Source organism: Aquila chrysaetos, chromosome 2 (assembly GCF_900496995.4).
Source record: "Aquila chrysaetos chrysaetos chromosome 2, bAquChr1.4, whole genome shotgun sequence".
Taxonomy (NCBI): Eukaryota; Metazoa; Chordata; class Aves; order Accipitriformes; family Accipitridae; genus Aquila; species Aquila chrysaetos.
The window spans coordinates 49,652,690-49,669,570 of NC_044005.1; the positions used below are offsets into that span (position 1 = coordinate 49,652,690).

Genomic DNA, 16,881 nt, shown 5'->3' on the forward strand with positions numbered 1-16,881 from the left:
AAAATGAATTTAAAAGGTCATGAATTCTGGCGGTAATAAAGACCACACAAGCACCTATGATAGACAAATATCTACGGAAACTAGGTTTCTATTTACTTTTTAGAGGTGGGAGAGTTAAAATTATTATAGATGTATGGAACAGTTCAACACAAATCAAAATGCTCATAACTGGAATTCTTAAAGAAGTTCACTGTGAATTCAAAATTAGTCTCATCTATTTGAAGCCCAGGATGAAATCATTTTAATAGGTAGGGACAACATTTTCATTAAATATTTCCACTTTATAGAACTCTGTCTCAGCACCCACATTACTTTTTGGACAAACTTTGGTAATCAAAATAATTTCAATACAAAATAGAACTGCAGAAGAATGTAGAAACATTGCTAACAAGAAGTGTTCTACAATTCTGAAAAATCTTGAAAAAAAAAAAACCTGCTCACCAGGACACAGTATAATAAATATTACTTATAATTTATTACCTCCTTACCTCTTAGAGTAAGGAAATGAGTACTTGAATTTGGGGAATTTGGGGAATTTTCTAGCAATAGAAGAACTGAGGAAGAACACCTTTTTTAGAGGAGAAACAGTTCTTTAAACAATGTCCATACACTTGTATCCAAAGACAGACAATGATAGTGAATATGAAGGGGGGTAAACCTACCACTGCATGTCTCTTCATCTGTGTCTATATCTTCCAAATCCAAGCACTTGTCCACCTGTCATAAAACACCCAAATTGCAAAATAGTTTAAAATGTATTAATTCCATTCTTATAGTACAATCTAAAGCAAAGCAAAAAAGCATTAAACTGTCTGCTTCATCTTCTCCATTCTCCCCTGCATTCTTCCAAGAAAGCATATGAATTTTCTTTGAAATGTGTAACCCAAAGGAAGTACTTTTATGTATAAGCAAAGAATTGTTGCCAAAATTGCTGCATATCAACCACAGTGATGGAAAAGAAGCTCAAGCTGTACAGCAACTTTTTCAGTAACTTATTGGGAAGATGGAGAAGTAAAATATTTTCATAGGAAGAAGATACATGATAAGTTTTGCAAGTTTTGCAAGATCACTGCATATGGTAGAGAGACAATACATGCAAAGTAGAGCTTGATCCATTTTGATACTAATGGTGAACTGACTGGGAAATAAAAAAGCTAAAAATTATTAAAGTTTTAATATTTCATCTGGGACACTGCACTACTGTTTTTTCAGGCTGATGTCCCTTGAAAATGGTCTAAACTATCTAAAACATATCACAAGAAAAGACGTTTCTTATTTCAGGTAGCACTCTGAATAGATGCATAGGGTGAGAGTGAAAGGCCTTTCCCAGCCTATGTGCAAATAGTGTTACCATTGAGGATTTACTGTATGCACTGGGTAATCTTCTGTGTTTTCATGAAGTAGAGATGTTCTTAGATAATTTTTTCCAACCTGATTTGACACCATTCTCAACACTTACATAACCTTTACACTTTAAAAGTACATACTCATTAACCTTTGAAAAAAATTTTGGATGGTGATGCTCTCATCCTTCTTTCCCACAGATGGGAAAGAAATACATCAACAAATTGCAAGTACTTTGTAAATGAATAAAGCAAGAATCAGTCATGTTCTGCTCATAATCCCCACTTTGAATAAAATCAAAGAAAAACTCACCTTCACTCTTTCAGAAAGACTGAGATCATTTCCATCAGAGCCACCAGTTTTCCAGCTCTCATTCATCACTGTCTGTAGATAAATAGGCGGAAATACTTATATGCATGAAACAGAACCAAAATCACAGTCAGAGCTCCTACTGATTTACACATACAGATCCTTTAAGGTGCACTTAAAAATTTTTAAATAGTGAATGCAATGCTCCTGAAAATAGAACGTATGCAGGTAATCCTCTGAAATCCTACACAGGACCAGACTGAATCAATTGGAACAATAGTGCAAGTAATCATAACATGCCTAAAAAGCAGCATTTAGAACAGAAGCATTGTTTTCAATAGCAGTTTTTTTCTTCTTTCCTCAGGGCAGGCTTAAAGGTTACAGTGGCCAACTTACTGCATTACAGCCTCCTCCTGCTACTATGCTAGCAATTTTTCTGATGCATTCTGCTATTACTGTATTTGTTTCTTAAACTGCTAATGTGACAAAAATGTGCAGCCATGTCTGAAACTTTTTTTCTGTAGCAACAAAGACAAGTATCAAGATGTTCCATTAAATAAAGGATAATGGAAGTTGCACATTGCTTTATGGGGCAGAAAGCCAATTTAAAGTGGCTAAAGTAAGAGACCCAAAGGCAGTCCATCCCAATGAGGCAACCATATTCTTCATGAGAAAAATGGCAGAAAGATTCTTGTCATTATTATTATTACACAATCAACTGACAGAATGTGATTGTTTTAAAAGCCTTGCTCGATTCCACCTCAAAGGCATGTGCTAGTAGGGAAGAAAATGACAGCTTGTGCTCTTTGACTGAGGCCTGGCAGGCCCATCATTTGAAGGCACTTAAGTGTGTTTCTCTGTGCATTGCACAAAATGACCTGCTACTTCTTTTTTAATAAAAAGTTTAATGAAGGGAATTTTTGAGTACAGGCTAGATCACAGCTTAGTTATTTGTTACTCAGGCAGGAGGGCAGAAGTTTTTAACAAGTGGACTCAGATTTCCATCTTGCTCTCTCCAGATGATGTCTATTGTTTTCCTGTCCCTACACATTAAATCCCTAATCTCATATGTTTCAGAAGATTGAAAATGCCTCTGGCCTGCCTACCGTTTACTTTAGGTAGCTGAGGCAATCTACTTCAGTAACACAGAACTCAGGACTTGCTAAAATCCTCAAGAAACAAAATAAATCTGTGCATGTTGGCATCCATGCTCTCAAGATTTTTTCCTTTTTGCCAACCTCTACCAATAACTGCAGTCTTCAGTGAAAGCACTAAAAAGGGCCTTGCGGGGCGCCTTATTTATTAGTCAGATTCAGTAGAGCAAATGCCACTGCCAAACATGACCCACGCAGGTGCCTCTGTAAGCATTACACACTTAGGTAGTATTTTAAATATTTGCCTTGGATGGGATAAATACCACTAGCCTCTAACATTTGGACAGTGTATCTCCCCATATTTTCATCTGTTTGAATATGGTGCTTATCCACATGGACAAATGTTAACTCATTACCTCATTCTCATTTGGCATCTGTGGTGGAAGAGACACCCACATTTCTTTGCTTCTTCCAGGTGAGCCATCCTGTTTATTTCTGTTTGATAATTCAGAAGTAGAATTTTTTTTTCTTAAGGAGTCCACTTCTCTTCCTTGAATTGTCTTCCCCTCTTCCTCTGCAAGGAGAATCACATCAGATCAGATAACATAATGCACCATCCAAGAAAAAGAAAAACATGAATTTCATTAGATCTAATATTGACTTATTTTACACATTCACTTTTCCCCTCATGCTTAGAGCTTCCATGTGCATCATATACATGTATTTCACAATCTTTATCATAAAATTGAATATGCAGTTTGAACTTCAAGTGCACCACCTATTCCTCAATACTGAAGAATTCATTGTCTCAAAAGCTTATGCAATATACAGAAAACTTCATAAAATAACTCAAGAGCTGAAAATACCTCAAAAAAGCAAGACAGTAAGGTTACACCTTAGTTTTAATTTAAAAACTCTATTTAAATGCTCTCTGAATTTGGCACAAAATGGCACGTAACATTTGTGCCCGTGCCTTCATCCGGCACTGCAAACACCAGCACATATGAAGAGAGTCTCTTCTTTGTCACACTATAAACCCCATAGCAACTGCATGCACTCAGTAGAGCTATTTTAGGTGTACATTTTTAGAAATAAAATCAGAAAAAAAACCTCATTCCCCAACACCAACACACACTCCCAACACTCACATGTCTAGTTTTAAAAGTCCAGCAGCTGTGCTTATGTGGGATCTGTGCTCACAAAATCACTTGATATCTTAAGCACTTCAAGTGCACATATTCCTTAACATACCTAACTGACGGTGTACCTTCTCATCAAGCACAAGAAAGGACTCTGATTTTGATCATAGTACAGCAATGATCTGGTCCAAAAATGGAGTAGTTCTTGTATTTTCTACCTCACTATCTTGGTATCACCCTGTTTAATACTATCAGCCCAACCGTGTGCCCCGTGTGTGAACCTTGCAACCATCAGAGAAAATGCTCACGTTGTCTAGTATAGAAGTGAGCCGTGGCAGTTCTTGTCAGAGCTGGTACTGATACTGGCTGTGAGCCCACCCAGAGCCAGCACCCACAGAGCTCTCGGGTGTCCACGGGCACCACTGCCAGAATCTCCACCAGTCCAGGACCATGTGATGAGATGCACTGACAGGTCCTATAACCTAGCCCCTGTATCTTTAGTTAGTAAAACACCTCATCTGAGCTGATTTCTTTAGGCACTGCTGCTTTCAGTGTTTAACAACTATAGTATGCTCTTGACCTAGCTTATTACCGATTTGATTTCCTCCCTATATCAGCAATCTGACTGGGTGGGAAAATTTTGCAAGTAAATATTTTTTTATTGGGATCAGACTAACAGCAGTATGCCAGTGATATTTAATTGCCAGAAGCTTAGGTCCTGAGATTAAAGATTAAATACAGGTGTTCAAGCAGAGTTTGTTCCCTTAGGGGATTCCTTTGGTCTTGAAAGACAGACTGGAAAAATGTTTTGCTAGTGCATTGACGGAAGATTGGAATAGCTTCTCTTGTGTTTATTTTACACATCAATAGTGGCTAACTGGGCCCTCACTCGAAAATAGGGAAGTATTCAGAAACAGAACTGAGTCTTTCAATGATAGCTTATGACATCTTTCAGACTTTTAACAACTCCTTGGACAACAAGAGCAAAGTTAAAGACAACTGTTAGTGCTTCTCACTGTCCTACCAGCCAGGTCCGTGGGGCACGGAGCAGCCAGCAGAATTAGGATACAGCTAGGTGATCATCAGATGAAATCTCAACAGTACAGACTGGATCTCGGAGCTGATTACAGATCAGGACAAGTATGTGCACGGAAGTATGGACTTCCAAACCCATGCTGAATAGGTTTTTTTCCTACAACATGGCAAAAAAATATACTAATCACAGCCAAAATAAAAATGCACAACTTTTTATTTTAAAAGTCTCATTATCGAATATGGAGCAGCTATAGGGCAATCAATTCAAATGAACTTCACACCACATGTTGTTAATGAAAAATAAATGCTCATTTAACAGAGTTTCTTGGGTTTAGTTTGAAAAATCTACTTTGTAACAATAAGAAACACTGCAGTGCATTTCTAAAGTGTAATTAAATGTTACAGGCATTGAAGTAATTCTTGTGGAGAGTTTTAATGATGCCCCTGGGGGTACTACATTGAGCCATCCACCAAAGAGTTATTAATCCCCAGGGACAGCTCTGTGCTGCAGTTACTATGACACATAGAAAGGGCTGGCAGTCTGGGCGTAACCTGAAGTCCACACTCATAAGAGTCAAGGTTCATAGGAAGTAAATTCATAGAATCATAGAATGGTTTGGGTCGGAAGGGACCTTAAAGACCATCTAGTTCCAACCCCCTGCCATGGGCAGGGACACCTTCCACTAGACCAGGTTGCTCAAAGCCCCATCCAACCTGGCCTTGAACACTGCCAGGGATGGGGCATCCACAGCCTCTCTGGGCAACCTCTTCCAGTGCCTCACCGCCCTCACAGTAAAAAAACTTCCTTACATCTAATCTCAATCTACCCTCTTTCAGTTTAAAAACACTACCCCATGTCCTCTCACTACATGTCCTTGTAAAAAGTCCCTCTCTGGCTTTCTTGTAGGCCCCCTTTAGGTACTGGAAGGCTGCTCTAAGGTCTCCCCAGAGCCTTCTCTTCTCCAGGCTGAACAACCCCAACTCTCTCAGCCTGTCTTCACAGGAGAGGTGTTCCAGCCCACTGATCACTTTTGTGGCCCTCCTCTGGACTCGCTCCAACAGGTCATTGTCTTTCCTGTGCTGAGGGCTCCAGAGCTGGATGCAGTACTCCAGATTGAGTCTCATGACAGCAGTGTAGAGGGGGAGAATCACCTCCCTCGACCTGCTGGCCACACTTCTTTTGATGCAGCCCAGGATACAGTTCGCTTTCTGGGCTCCAGATGCACACTGCTAGGTCATGTTGAGCTTCTCGTACAACCAACACCCCCAAGTCCTTCTCCGCAGGGCTGCTCTCAATCCACTCATTGCCCAGCCTGTACTTGTGCTTGGGATTGCCCCAACCCATGTGCAGAACCTTGCACCTGGCCTTGTTGAACCTCATGAGGTTCACACAGGCCCACCTCTCTAGCCTGTCAAGGCCCCTCTGGATGGCATCCCTTCCCTCCAGCGTGTTAACCACACCACACAGCTTGGTGTCATCAGCAAACTTGCTGAGGGTGCACTCAATGCCACTGTCCATGTCACCAACAGAGATGTTAAACAGCACCAGTCCCAGTACTGACCCCGGAGGAATGCCACTCATCATTGGCCTCCTCTCAGACATCGAGCTGTTGACCACAACTCTTTGAGTGCAACCATCCAGCCAATTCCTTATCCACCGAGTGGTCCATCCATCAAATCCACATCTCTCCAATTTAGAGACAAGGATGTCATGCAGGACAGTGTCAAATGCTTTGCACAAGTCCAGGCAGATGACATCAGTTGCTCCTCCCTTGTCCACACTGTAACCCCATCATGAAAGGCCACCAAATTTATCAGGCACAATTCACCCTTAGCGAAGCCACAGAGGTGAGACTGACCGGCCTGTGGTTCCTTGGGTCTTCCCTTTTTCCCTTTTTAAAAATGGGGGTTATGTTTCCCCTTTTCCGGTCAGTAGGAACTCCCCTGGACTGCCACAACTTCTCAAATATGATGGATAGTGGCTTAGCCACTTCATCCACAAGTTCCCTCAGGACTTGTGGACACATCTCATCAGGTCCCATGGACTTGTGCATCTTCAGGTTCCTTAGATGGTCTCGAACCTGATCTTCTCCTACGGTGGGCAGTTCTTCATTCTGCCAGTCCCTGCCTTTGCCTTCTGTGTCTTGGGCGGTGTGGCTGGAGCACTTGCCAGTGAAGACTGAGGCAAAAAAGCCAATGAGTACCTCAGCCTTCTCCATGTCCCGGATAACCAGGTCTCCCATTTCCTTCCAGAGAGGGCCCACATTTTCCCTAGTCTTCCTTTTATCACTGAGATACCTACAGAAGCTTTTCTTGTTGCCCTTGATGTCCCTGGCCAGATTTAATCCTATCAGGCCTTTAGCTCTCCCAACATCATTCCTGGCTGCTTGGACAATTTCTCTGTAGTCTTCCCAGGCTACCTGTTCCTGCTTCTACCCTCTGTAGGCTTCCTTTTTGTGTTTGAGTTTGTCCAGGAGCTCCTTCTTCATCCATGCAGGCCTCCTGGTGTTTTTGCCTGACTTCCTCTTTGTTGGGATTCATTGCTCCTGAGCTTGGAGGAGGTGATCCTTCAATATTAACCAGCTTTCTTGGGCCCCCTCTTCCCTCCAGGGATTTATCCCATGGTTCTCTACCAAGCAGATCCCTGAAGAGGCCAAAGTCTGCTGTCCTGAAGTCCAGTGTAGCGAGCTTGCTGTGTGCCCTCCTTGCTGCCCTGAGGATCTAGAACTCTACCATTTCATGGTCACTGCAGAAAGGCTGCCCTTAAGCTTCACATTCCCCATCAGCCCCTCCTTGCTGGTGAGAACAAGATCCAGCATAGCCCCTCTCCTCATCGGCTCCTCCATCACTTGGAGAAGGAAGCTGTCATCAACACATTCCAGGAAACTCCTGGATTGCCTATGCCCTGCTGTGTTGTCCTTCCAACAGATACCAGGGTGGTTGAAGTCCCTCGTGAGGATCAGGGCTTCTGAATGTGAGGCTGCTCCTATCTGTCTATAGAGGGCTTCATTTGCTCAGTCTTCCTCGTCAGGTGGCCTGTAGCAGACCCCCACTATAACGTCACCTGTCCCTGCCCTCCCTTTAATACTGACCCACAGGCTCTCGGTCGGCTCCTCCTCCATCCCCAGGTGGAGTTCCATGCACTCCAGCTGGTCATTGACATATGAGGGCAACAACCCCTCCTCATCTTCCCTGGCTGTCCTTCCTAAAGAGCCTGTATCCTTCCATTCCAACGCTCCAGTCATAGAAGCCATCCCACCACGTCTCTGTGATGCAAACTGCACCAGATCAGAGCAATCTAGCAAACAGATTTTAACACTCAGACCACAGATGGATCCTCTGAATAATTCCTAAATCCCACGTCTCTTGATATGACATCTGGCTTCTCCCTGCTTTTTTAGCAAGTACTTTCCTAAAACAATATTTGGAAACAGCAGTACATATGGGCAATCTCTTCCTCCTACACACTTTCTTGTTCAAACCATGGAAATGAAGCAGTATTACACAAGAAACCCTCTTTTAAATTCTTGACAGGTAAAATGGTCACCCACTATTTGAAGACAGTTTTACTGTCACCCTACTTTATAGGATGGCCTAGATGACTAGCTCAAAAAGTTTCAATCTTTTGTTACGGTAGTGGTAAAACAGGATGGACTTCCTGTTTTATACTAAGAACTGACAAGCTTTATATTAAAGACTGACAAGGCACAAAAGGATATTAATGTTTTTTAGGGTATGTGTGTATTAGCAAATTATGCAGCCAAACATGTGCAGACCTATAGAATAACAATAGGGACTAAGGACCCAGTGGCCTCCCCGTGCACATCAGGAATCTTTATGTATGAGAAGTGAGAAAAAGCTTCTGGAAGCCATACACTTTTCTCGGCCAGATCAACAGAGAGACAAAAGGCATCATCAGCTGGAATGATCACCAACATAATTCATACAGCTGATAGGTTCTGAATAAACATGATATTCCTGCACTAGCCCATGCCTATCTTGAATACCACTGTGGTCATTCTTCTGGGATATAAACCAGATAATCCTTCTCCAAAACATAGGTTCTGAATTCTCCAAATAAAATAATACCACTTTTACCATCAAAAGACCTATGACACATAGTTGGGCAGTTGTAATTAGACAGTACATATGAGCTGACAAACTTATTAGGTTATATATTTTCTGGACAGCTGAGCAATTGTCACAGTTAAAAAGCTAGAGAGATTAAATGAGCAAATAAGAAATCAAGTGCATTCATAATATTTATGTGCCATTTACCAATCCCAGACTACAGCTAGAAGCACTGTGCCTTTTCCTGAGAGATCAGTCATAAACTGCTGTTAGAAACTTTTTTTCTGGTTACGACCATTGCAGTTATTGGGTTATAGAATATTAAATATTACTTTTGATGAAACATTCACAACTGCAATGTGATACTAGATTCATGACTGCAACTGAAGAAACATTCAGAAGGAAAAGAAAAAAGTCTAAGCGACCCAAAGCAGTTGTGAAATGCATGCTGTGGACAGAATACCAGTTATGCAACCATATGCATAATGAGGCTATGCCACATAAGTTGGAGCGGGGGGAGGTGAATCAAACATTACGTTGCTAGCCCCAAGCACAGCCCCTCAGGGCGAGTAAGATCCACCTTCAGATGCCCATAGTAACTACTGACACCTATAGTTTCTCAATGCATGCATCACATAACTGGCTCTCTTGAAGCAGTAACACTGATGATCTTAAAAAATAAGAAATTAAAGAAACTACAATCTGCAGAGAAATATCACAGCTGTATTCCTTTGACAGTGTTCTGAATTTCAACCATTTCTGTCCTTACTTTTGAAAGAAAAGAGGAAGGAGGAAGGATCACATTCAAGCCAGCAAGAGGATCACTCTGCCTTCCCCCTGACTAAGTGATAATTGATTCATTATTCACAGTCACAGCTTTCAACCTGCCAAGATCCCAGATGTACAACACTGGCCTTTACAACATGTGACAAAAGTCAAAAATAAGGGATACAAACACAACAAAAAGTAGCAGAAGAAGGAGGTTGAAATGATGGAAAGATTCACATATTCACTCTGCAGACAGTTTCTCAGTCTTACTTTTTAGAAAGTCCACTGTCAGTACCTTAACAATGAAATAACAAGCCAGCTTAGGTCTCTAGAAAAGTAAATCTGAGTCTCACAAGAGTAGTATCCATCATAATTGTGTGTCACTGAAAAGTATGTTGCAGACTTCAGAAACATATTTCTATCAGAAAGTATATCCAGCTTGATAAATTTTTTTCTCTCCTGCTATCTATCCTCTATATTGCTTAAAATTCTCTTTGTCTTCCAATTTGGAAGGGAATCTTTTGAAAATGTCCACTGAACACCCACATATTTCAAAGAATAATGGAGTCACTTATCACAAAGCCAGAGAAGATAGCTACCAGGATTATCAGGAAAAACTTCCTGTCAGTGAAAACTGTTAGATGAAATAGTAGACCCAGAAGAATAATAAAAGTTTCGTGGTCTGAAACATTTCAAAGCCAGACCAGACGCAGCAATCAATAACATACTGTAGAAAACCTGGCTTGGGATAATATACTGGACAAAACAATACAAACTACTGGGTACTTCCTGCTTTTTTTCAAATCAGTGAATTCATTCCAAAAACAAAAATTGGGTGAGAATGGGAAACAGGCCCCTTTAACTATAAAAAAGAAAAAAATACAGCAAAGCTACTATTGTAAGTTCCAATTTACTTCTTTGTCCTCAAAATGCTGGACTGAGGGCCAGCAGAAGGCCTTTCAATCCCTTAAATCCCTTCCAAGTTATGCTTTGATGGAAAACCTGGGATTCAAATAATATAGTAACTTTGTGCAGGACTCCTGAACAAAAAAATAATTTTACTTATAGTAGTGTGATAACTGCCTTGCACAGAGGTCATGAGTACAACTTTCATGTTCATTCACCACCTCCATTCTTCAAACACTTCATCAGGAAACAGCCACATTTTAAAACAAGAACAAACACTGTCACTGAAACATTTCCATAAAATAGCACTTTGAGATGTTCACAAGACAGTACCGTACTGTAGGAGAAGTACCTGTATTTACCTATTTGCAACTATGTAAACCATTGGATGGTGCTGAGTTCATTTGCTCTAAATGACAAGCTGTAAGAGGAAAAAACAAATTTCAAGGCTGAAAATCCAATTTGTTGGGAAGATAATTTTTAAAACCACCTATTTCTTTTTGATAATTCAATCAAACCAGCTCCCAGATTTTCTGCAGTAACCCAATCAAAACTTGCAGCCTCCTTCTGCTTGTATATTGCCCAGATGAGAATAAAACATAGTGTTTTAAAGTTACTTAGTCTAGAAAACCTGCTCTGATTTACATTCTCGAGCTATCTTCCTGTTTCCATGTATTTAAATGCATAAATCTCTGTAAATCAATGCAGTTTGTCCAACTTTTCATGACAAAAAGCCCAAGTATCCCATACAGTAAGTACTTGGAGGATTTCAGTATTAAGGTCCTATATGCCTGTCCATAAGTAAAAGCAATCCAGCTGCAATTCAGGCACCTAAACTTCATTATGTAGTGCTGTTTTAAGAGTCTTAGTGCATCCTGCCTAGCATCCTGCTGCCACCCAAAAAGACAGTGGATGTTCCATACATACTATATCATATCTGCCAGCCCTCAGCATCTGAATTGTCTCTCCCCTAGCTATCTGAATTCTTGAAGTCCCATTCCAATCTTACTCAACCAAAACCCTCACTAATTTCAATGACAGTGATCTCGCAGTAGCACTGAGCAAGTAGAACTCTTCTGTCAAAGTAACTCAATCAGATTAACAGCAGAGAAAATAACAACTTACTTGCCTAAGTGTGCAAATTAATATTTGTAACACATCTTGAAAGTCCAATATGTCAAACATCATGGTCTTCTGGTTTTGCACTTCACCTCCAATTAACAAGGACATTGTTGCTGCTCAATCCCCTTTCCTTCACTGCAGTGTTTCACCAATATAACTCACTCATGTCTACGGAATTCTTTGCTCTTTACACCAGAACAGAGATTCAGCTGGTGCAGCCTTTTCCCCTAATGTCTTCTGTATTACCCTGATTAAATGACAAATAATCAGCAAAAACTATTGTTTACCTTTTTTTTTTCCTTCAAAAAAGGTCAACTTTTACTATAATCAGTAATACCAGCTTGATTCTTTTCTCAGTTTTCTAAGGAAATTTCACTACCCCATGTCCTCAGCTAGGATAAGTACATATGCCATAGACTGAGACAAGTAACTTCAGTGGGACTGTTTCTGACTTAAAAGGGTAAACTCTTAAGTCCCAGTTATTACTTTTGACTGCCATTTTTGGATACTTCCCTTATTGCAGTAGGTTTAAAAACCAGACAGGAAAGGACTTTTTTTTGTATGTGCTCCTTCAGGGGAAAGACAAATGACTGTTACTCTCAAGTATATTTCAGCCACTCTCACACACCTGCGTTAGCTTAATGTACAGCAATACTTCTCCAAAACTAACTCAGCTCTTAATTTTCAAAAGTTTAACTGTTCTTCTACTGTATCAGTATCTCTCCCTTTTTCCTTAATGGAACCTATAGGTTCTGGGTTTATGTAGTGTTTATCTGTATCAACACCTATGTCTCTGTTGTGCTTTAGACAGTGTCAGTGTTAGAAAAGGGGCAGTATTTCCTGTTTATACCACATTCACCCCATCTGATCATTTAAAAATATGTATTATTCTTCCACGGTTCAACAGTGCTGCTGCTGGATACCTTCTCCATTTGAATACTATAATGCAGTCAGTTAAATAACAAGGCAAAGGTGCACTTGACCATTTCAGCAGCCCGCATGGGCAAAATCCTGCTTCTTCCAAGAGATGATGATGAAAAATAATGTTTAAAAAAATCAGAAAACCATGACAGAAATCTTAGAGCAGATCCCCAGCTGATATTAGCCAGCACAGTCCTACAAAGGGAGCTACACCTCTTAATATCTACCAGGGATCAAGTGGTATCTATCACTACCAAGCAATGCCAACATACTAGATAAGATTTCTAGTTCTAAAAATAAAAAGTGTTTATGTGGTGAGGGAAAAAAAAAGGCATCATAAAGGCACAGGCTGTACAATTGATAGTATTTTGCAATTATAATTTGAAAGTGTATCAGGATATAAAAGCTGGAAGATGTTTTCCAGAAGTTGATAAAGGTGGGCCTGTTTCTGACGGCTTCAGAAAATCTACACTGTCCTTTGCAGAATGCAAATAGTGTTATATTTCAGAAATTGTGTTTGAGGGATAGTTTAGGAAAAGCTTTAAATTACACAGTAACTAATGGGAGAATACTAGTTCAGAGTACAGGAACTCCACACTTCTTTCTGAGTCTTGGCTACACTAAGTCATACGTTGAACCTTAGCTAAAAGAAACAGAATGTATTTGAGTTTATTACTTAAATAAGCACTGTGTTTGTCACACTTGGGGTTTTTTTGATTTTTAAAGTCAAAGCAACCACAAATGTGCTTAAATTCATCCTCAGCACAGGGAAACTACATTAAATACATATGTTGGGAGCACTTTAAAAGAGCAGGTGATATACTAATAAATCAGGACAGAACTGATTTTGAAAATCTTCTGTGTACTTGCATTCTAGAAGAATTCAGCACTAGCAGGTAAGTAGATAAGGACTGTAAGAAACAAGTGAATTATATATAATTAAAAGCATCTGACATCTCCATACAAAGTATTCCTTTTTTAACAAATAATATCATAAAAAGATTACAGCAGGTGAGAACAAATTAATAAAATGTCAGAGAGCCCAAGAGTTTCAAAAATGCTCAATTTTGGGTATTATAATTAAGACATTAAGGCATCTTCAAAAGGCCTGATTTTTTTTTAAGGCAAATACCTACTTTCTTGAAATTAGGCATTTCTAGGTGATTTTATACTGGACATAGAAAAGCACACAATTCTATAGAGTTCAGCACTAAATTGGAAGTGAGGTCACTTGATTTCTGATTGTCCTGTTGAGCCACTATATGGCTCTGATCTCTGACATTATTTGCTTTGTGTCATTTCCACATCTGGAAAAGAAGGCTTCCTCACCTCACTGCAATGACATGAAACTTAGCTAACAGCTGCATTTAGCACACTTCGATGTCTTTCAAGGCAAGGTGATGAGCTAGAGCAAGTATCAAAGTATCAACAGCAAAATTACTAAATATTTCCCTTTTTTACATTCTAGAAAATATAAGTTATCCAACAGAATGCAAATATATTTTTTCCATCTGAAACAATCTTTAGAAATTGTTTAGTAATAAAGGCATCACAGCAAAGAACGAAGAATTGCTATCAGGGAAGCACTATTGTTCAAGAGCTGTCAAAGTTTCCAGGAGTCCAAGTGCCTCTGTCCTTATCTGGTGCTGCCAGTGAGCTACTGTGCAAACAAACACGAGTCATTTCCCTTCTTTATGCCTAATTTTTTCTGTCTATACAATGGAGATGAAGTACTTTGCATAGCAAATACCACTGAGTTCTAAGGACAACAAATATCCATAAAACAGATCAGCTATTATTACTTCAAAAATAATCTGTTATGTTTGCATCCCTATGTCTTTTTTTTCTACATTTAGGGGCTCTGTATGATATTTGATTTTATACTATATTGAATGAAGGTTACACAGAGACAGCTACCAAATTTATGATCAATAGAAAATTGCAAATTTTTTCTCCCAACCAATTCTTTCCAATGATCCAGCACAACACATCAATAAAAAGCTCTGAATTGACACTGTTTCCCTATTTCATGCCCTGTTTAAGTTCCCTGGGGATGACAGATTAATTTAATTAGTTTTATTGAACCATCTAGTTGCTTTTATTGGCAAATCCACTCATAGGAAGAAGGCTGCAAATTTCTCTTCCGGTTAGCGTTGTCCTACTGGTCCATTTTTTAAATTAAAGTGAATTTACTGTCATTTCTTATATAGTTTTCTGCTATGCTTTCTGCTGTTGAGACTCACATTTGTGAAGTGCCTCCACTGACACTTATATAGGAAGTTTAAAGTTGTTGTTTTTCCTAAATGTGGTTAACGAAAAAAGGAAGCAGACAGCTACCGTCAAATGGACTGTGAACTAAATACATCGCTCAGCTTTCACTGGGGAATTAAATTAATCTGATCACAACACAGAATATGGCTCTTGCATGCCACCTGGAAGCAGAGAAGTGGTCAGCCACTTCCAACTTCCTCCGCTTGACAGCTTGCTCGGCACAGAAGCATCAAAACAACAGCACTGAGGCTATGAAGTATATATCTAAGGTTCAGTTTGCTTAGAGATAGATCTCATCAAAGTCCTCAGACTTCAATGCACTGCCAGGCAGTGTGAGGTATATGAAATAGAGTAAAATTAACACTAGGAATGGATTGAATTTAATCCCAGTGGTCAAATGCCCAGGACCATGTTAAAAATATGAATCTAAACTTAGGTTTGGATATGAATTTTATTCATGGCAGCATTTTTCTGTGCAGCTGACTGATCCAGGATCTCATATTTTTAGAAGGAGGAGAGAAGTAATTTAAAATCCAGATGAAAAATTTGAAGCTTGGACCATTGGGGGGGGGGGGGGGGGGGGTGTCTGTATTTTTTGTAGAAGGTCAAAGGAGATATTTTATGCTCCAGTGAATTTCCCAATCTTCCTCTCAGTTTAGAAAAATGAGCAGATGCTGCCTTCTAACTCTGGACATCATAGTTCTTTACACCAGATTTCAAACACTCTTCCTAAGATTTGAAAGAGCCTCTTGCCCTGTGTGGCAATTTTGTAAAAAGTGGGGATTGGGTCTATCTCCATGAGATTTTAACCAAAGTTGTTCTAGGAAGTGTTTAGTTCTGAAGAGACCACACATTGACCACAACTACAGAAATCTGTGTCATCAATTCCTTTGTAAATCCAACTCTTCTGAGGCTTCTTCAACTGCACAGTCAAGAAATCACTCTTAAGATTTGTCTCTGGACTTAAAAAACATAGTGGAGTTGTACAACCTCAAAGTAAATGCCAGTTAGCTGTTTTATTATCAGATTGTTTTTATACCCAAAACTAAAAGAACGAACTAACAAAACTAAATACATAACTTAGCATAAGCATAAGGGGGTTCAGTGATTCTAAGAGCAGCACAAACAAAAGTATTAAAATAAATGGCTAATAAAAGGACTCCTCTTACCAATATCTTCACTTTGGATTTGCACAAGAGGTGGTCATTTTTTTCCAGATGCTGAAAACTTGTGCAAAGCTTTACAGCAAGCATGAAAAATTTCATCCTTCTGGACCCGTGCTCTAATTACTAAATTACATTCACATGGGTTCACCAGCCCTTTCACCTATCTATTAATCTTGTTAATGTTATCCTTTTGACAAAAAACACACTTGGGATGCTGTAAGTAGAAAAACTAAGAGACTTACTTGAATCTTAACCCAGCCCTCAAGTGTCCATCCATTACAGAATCAATAAAAACCATTAAAAATGTCTCCAATTATGGAGGGAGTGCTCGCATACTTTTTAAATACTATGCATTTAAGATATATGGGTCATGTTCTGTTGGAGTATATATGCTTTAAATGCTGAGCTCAGAGTTTTAAAATTACATTTAAGTATGTTCATCCATGTCCCATCAGATCTGGTAGAAGTGAGGTAAAAGCCTTACTATAGGATTTACTTGTCAATTAGTCTATGAACTCTCATTCTGTCACGGCACCAAGCACACTTTGACAAACAGAACTACTGGGTTTTTAGGAATACTAAAATCAGGAAGATTAAATTCCTGTATCAAAGATATACTTTTATGGTCCAACTAAGTTATAATGTATCTGCATGCTATTTAAACCATACATATCACTAAATGAATTATACAGAATTTAGAAGGACCTTATTTTGACTCCAACTCTTGTTCTACTT

At 39.5% G+C, this 16,881-nt stretch overlaps 1 protein-coding gene across 3 annotated transcripts in view; it reads right to left on the minus strand.

The window, feature by feature from the left end:
* IFTAP (intraflagellar transport associated protein) overlaps positions 1–16,881 on the minus strand; it is a 67,267-nt gene that overhangs the window by 34,668 nt on the left and 15,718 nt on the right. For all 3 annotated transcript variants that reach the window (XM_029998252.1, XM_029998242.2, XM_029998216.2), the window contains exons 3-5: positions 3,164–3,321; positions 1,657–1,728; positions 663–717 (exon numbers count right to left, since the gene is read on the minus strand). In XM_029998252.1, coding sequence (XP_029854112.1) covers positions 663–717; positions 1,657–1,728; positions 3,164–3,321 — 285 coding nt within the window. The remainder of the gene's footprint in view (positions 1–662; positions 718–1,656; positions 1,729–3,163; positions 3,322–16,881) is intronic.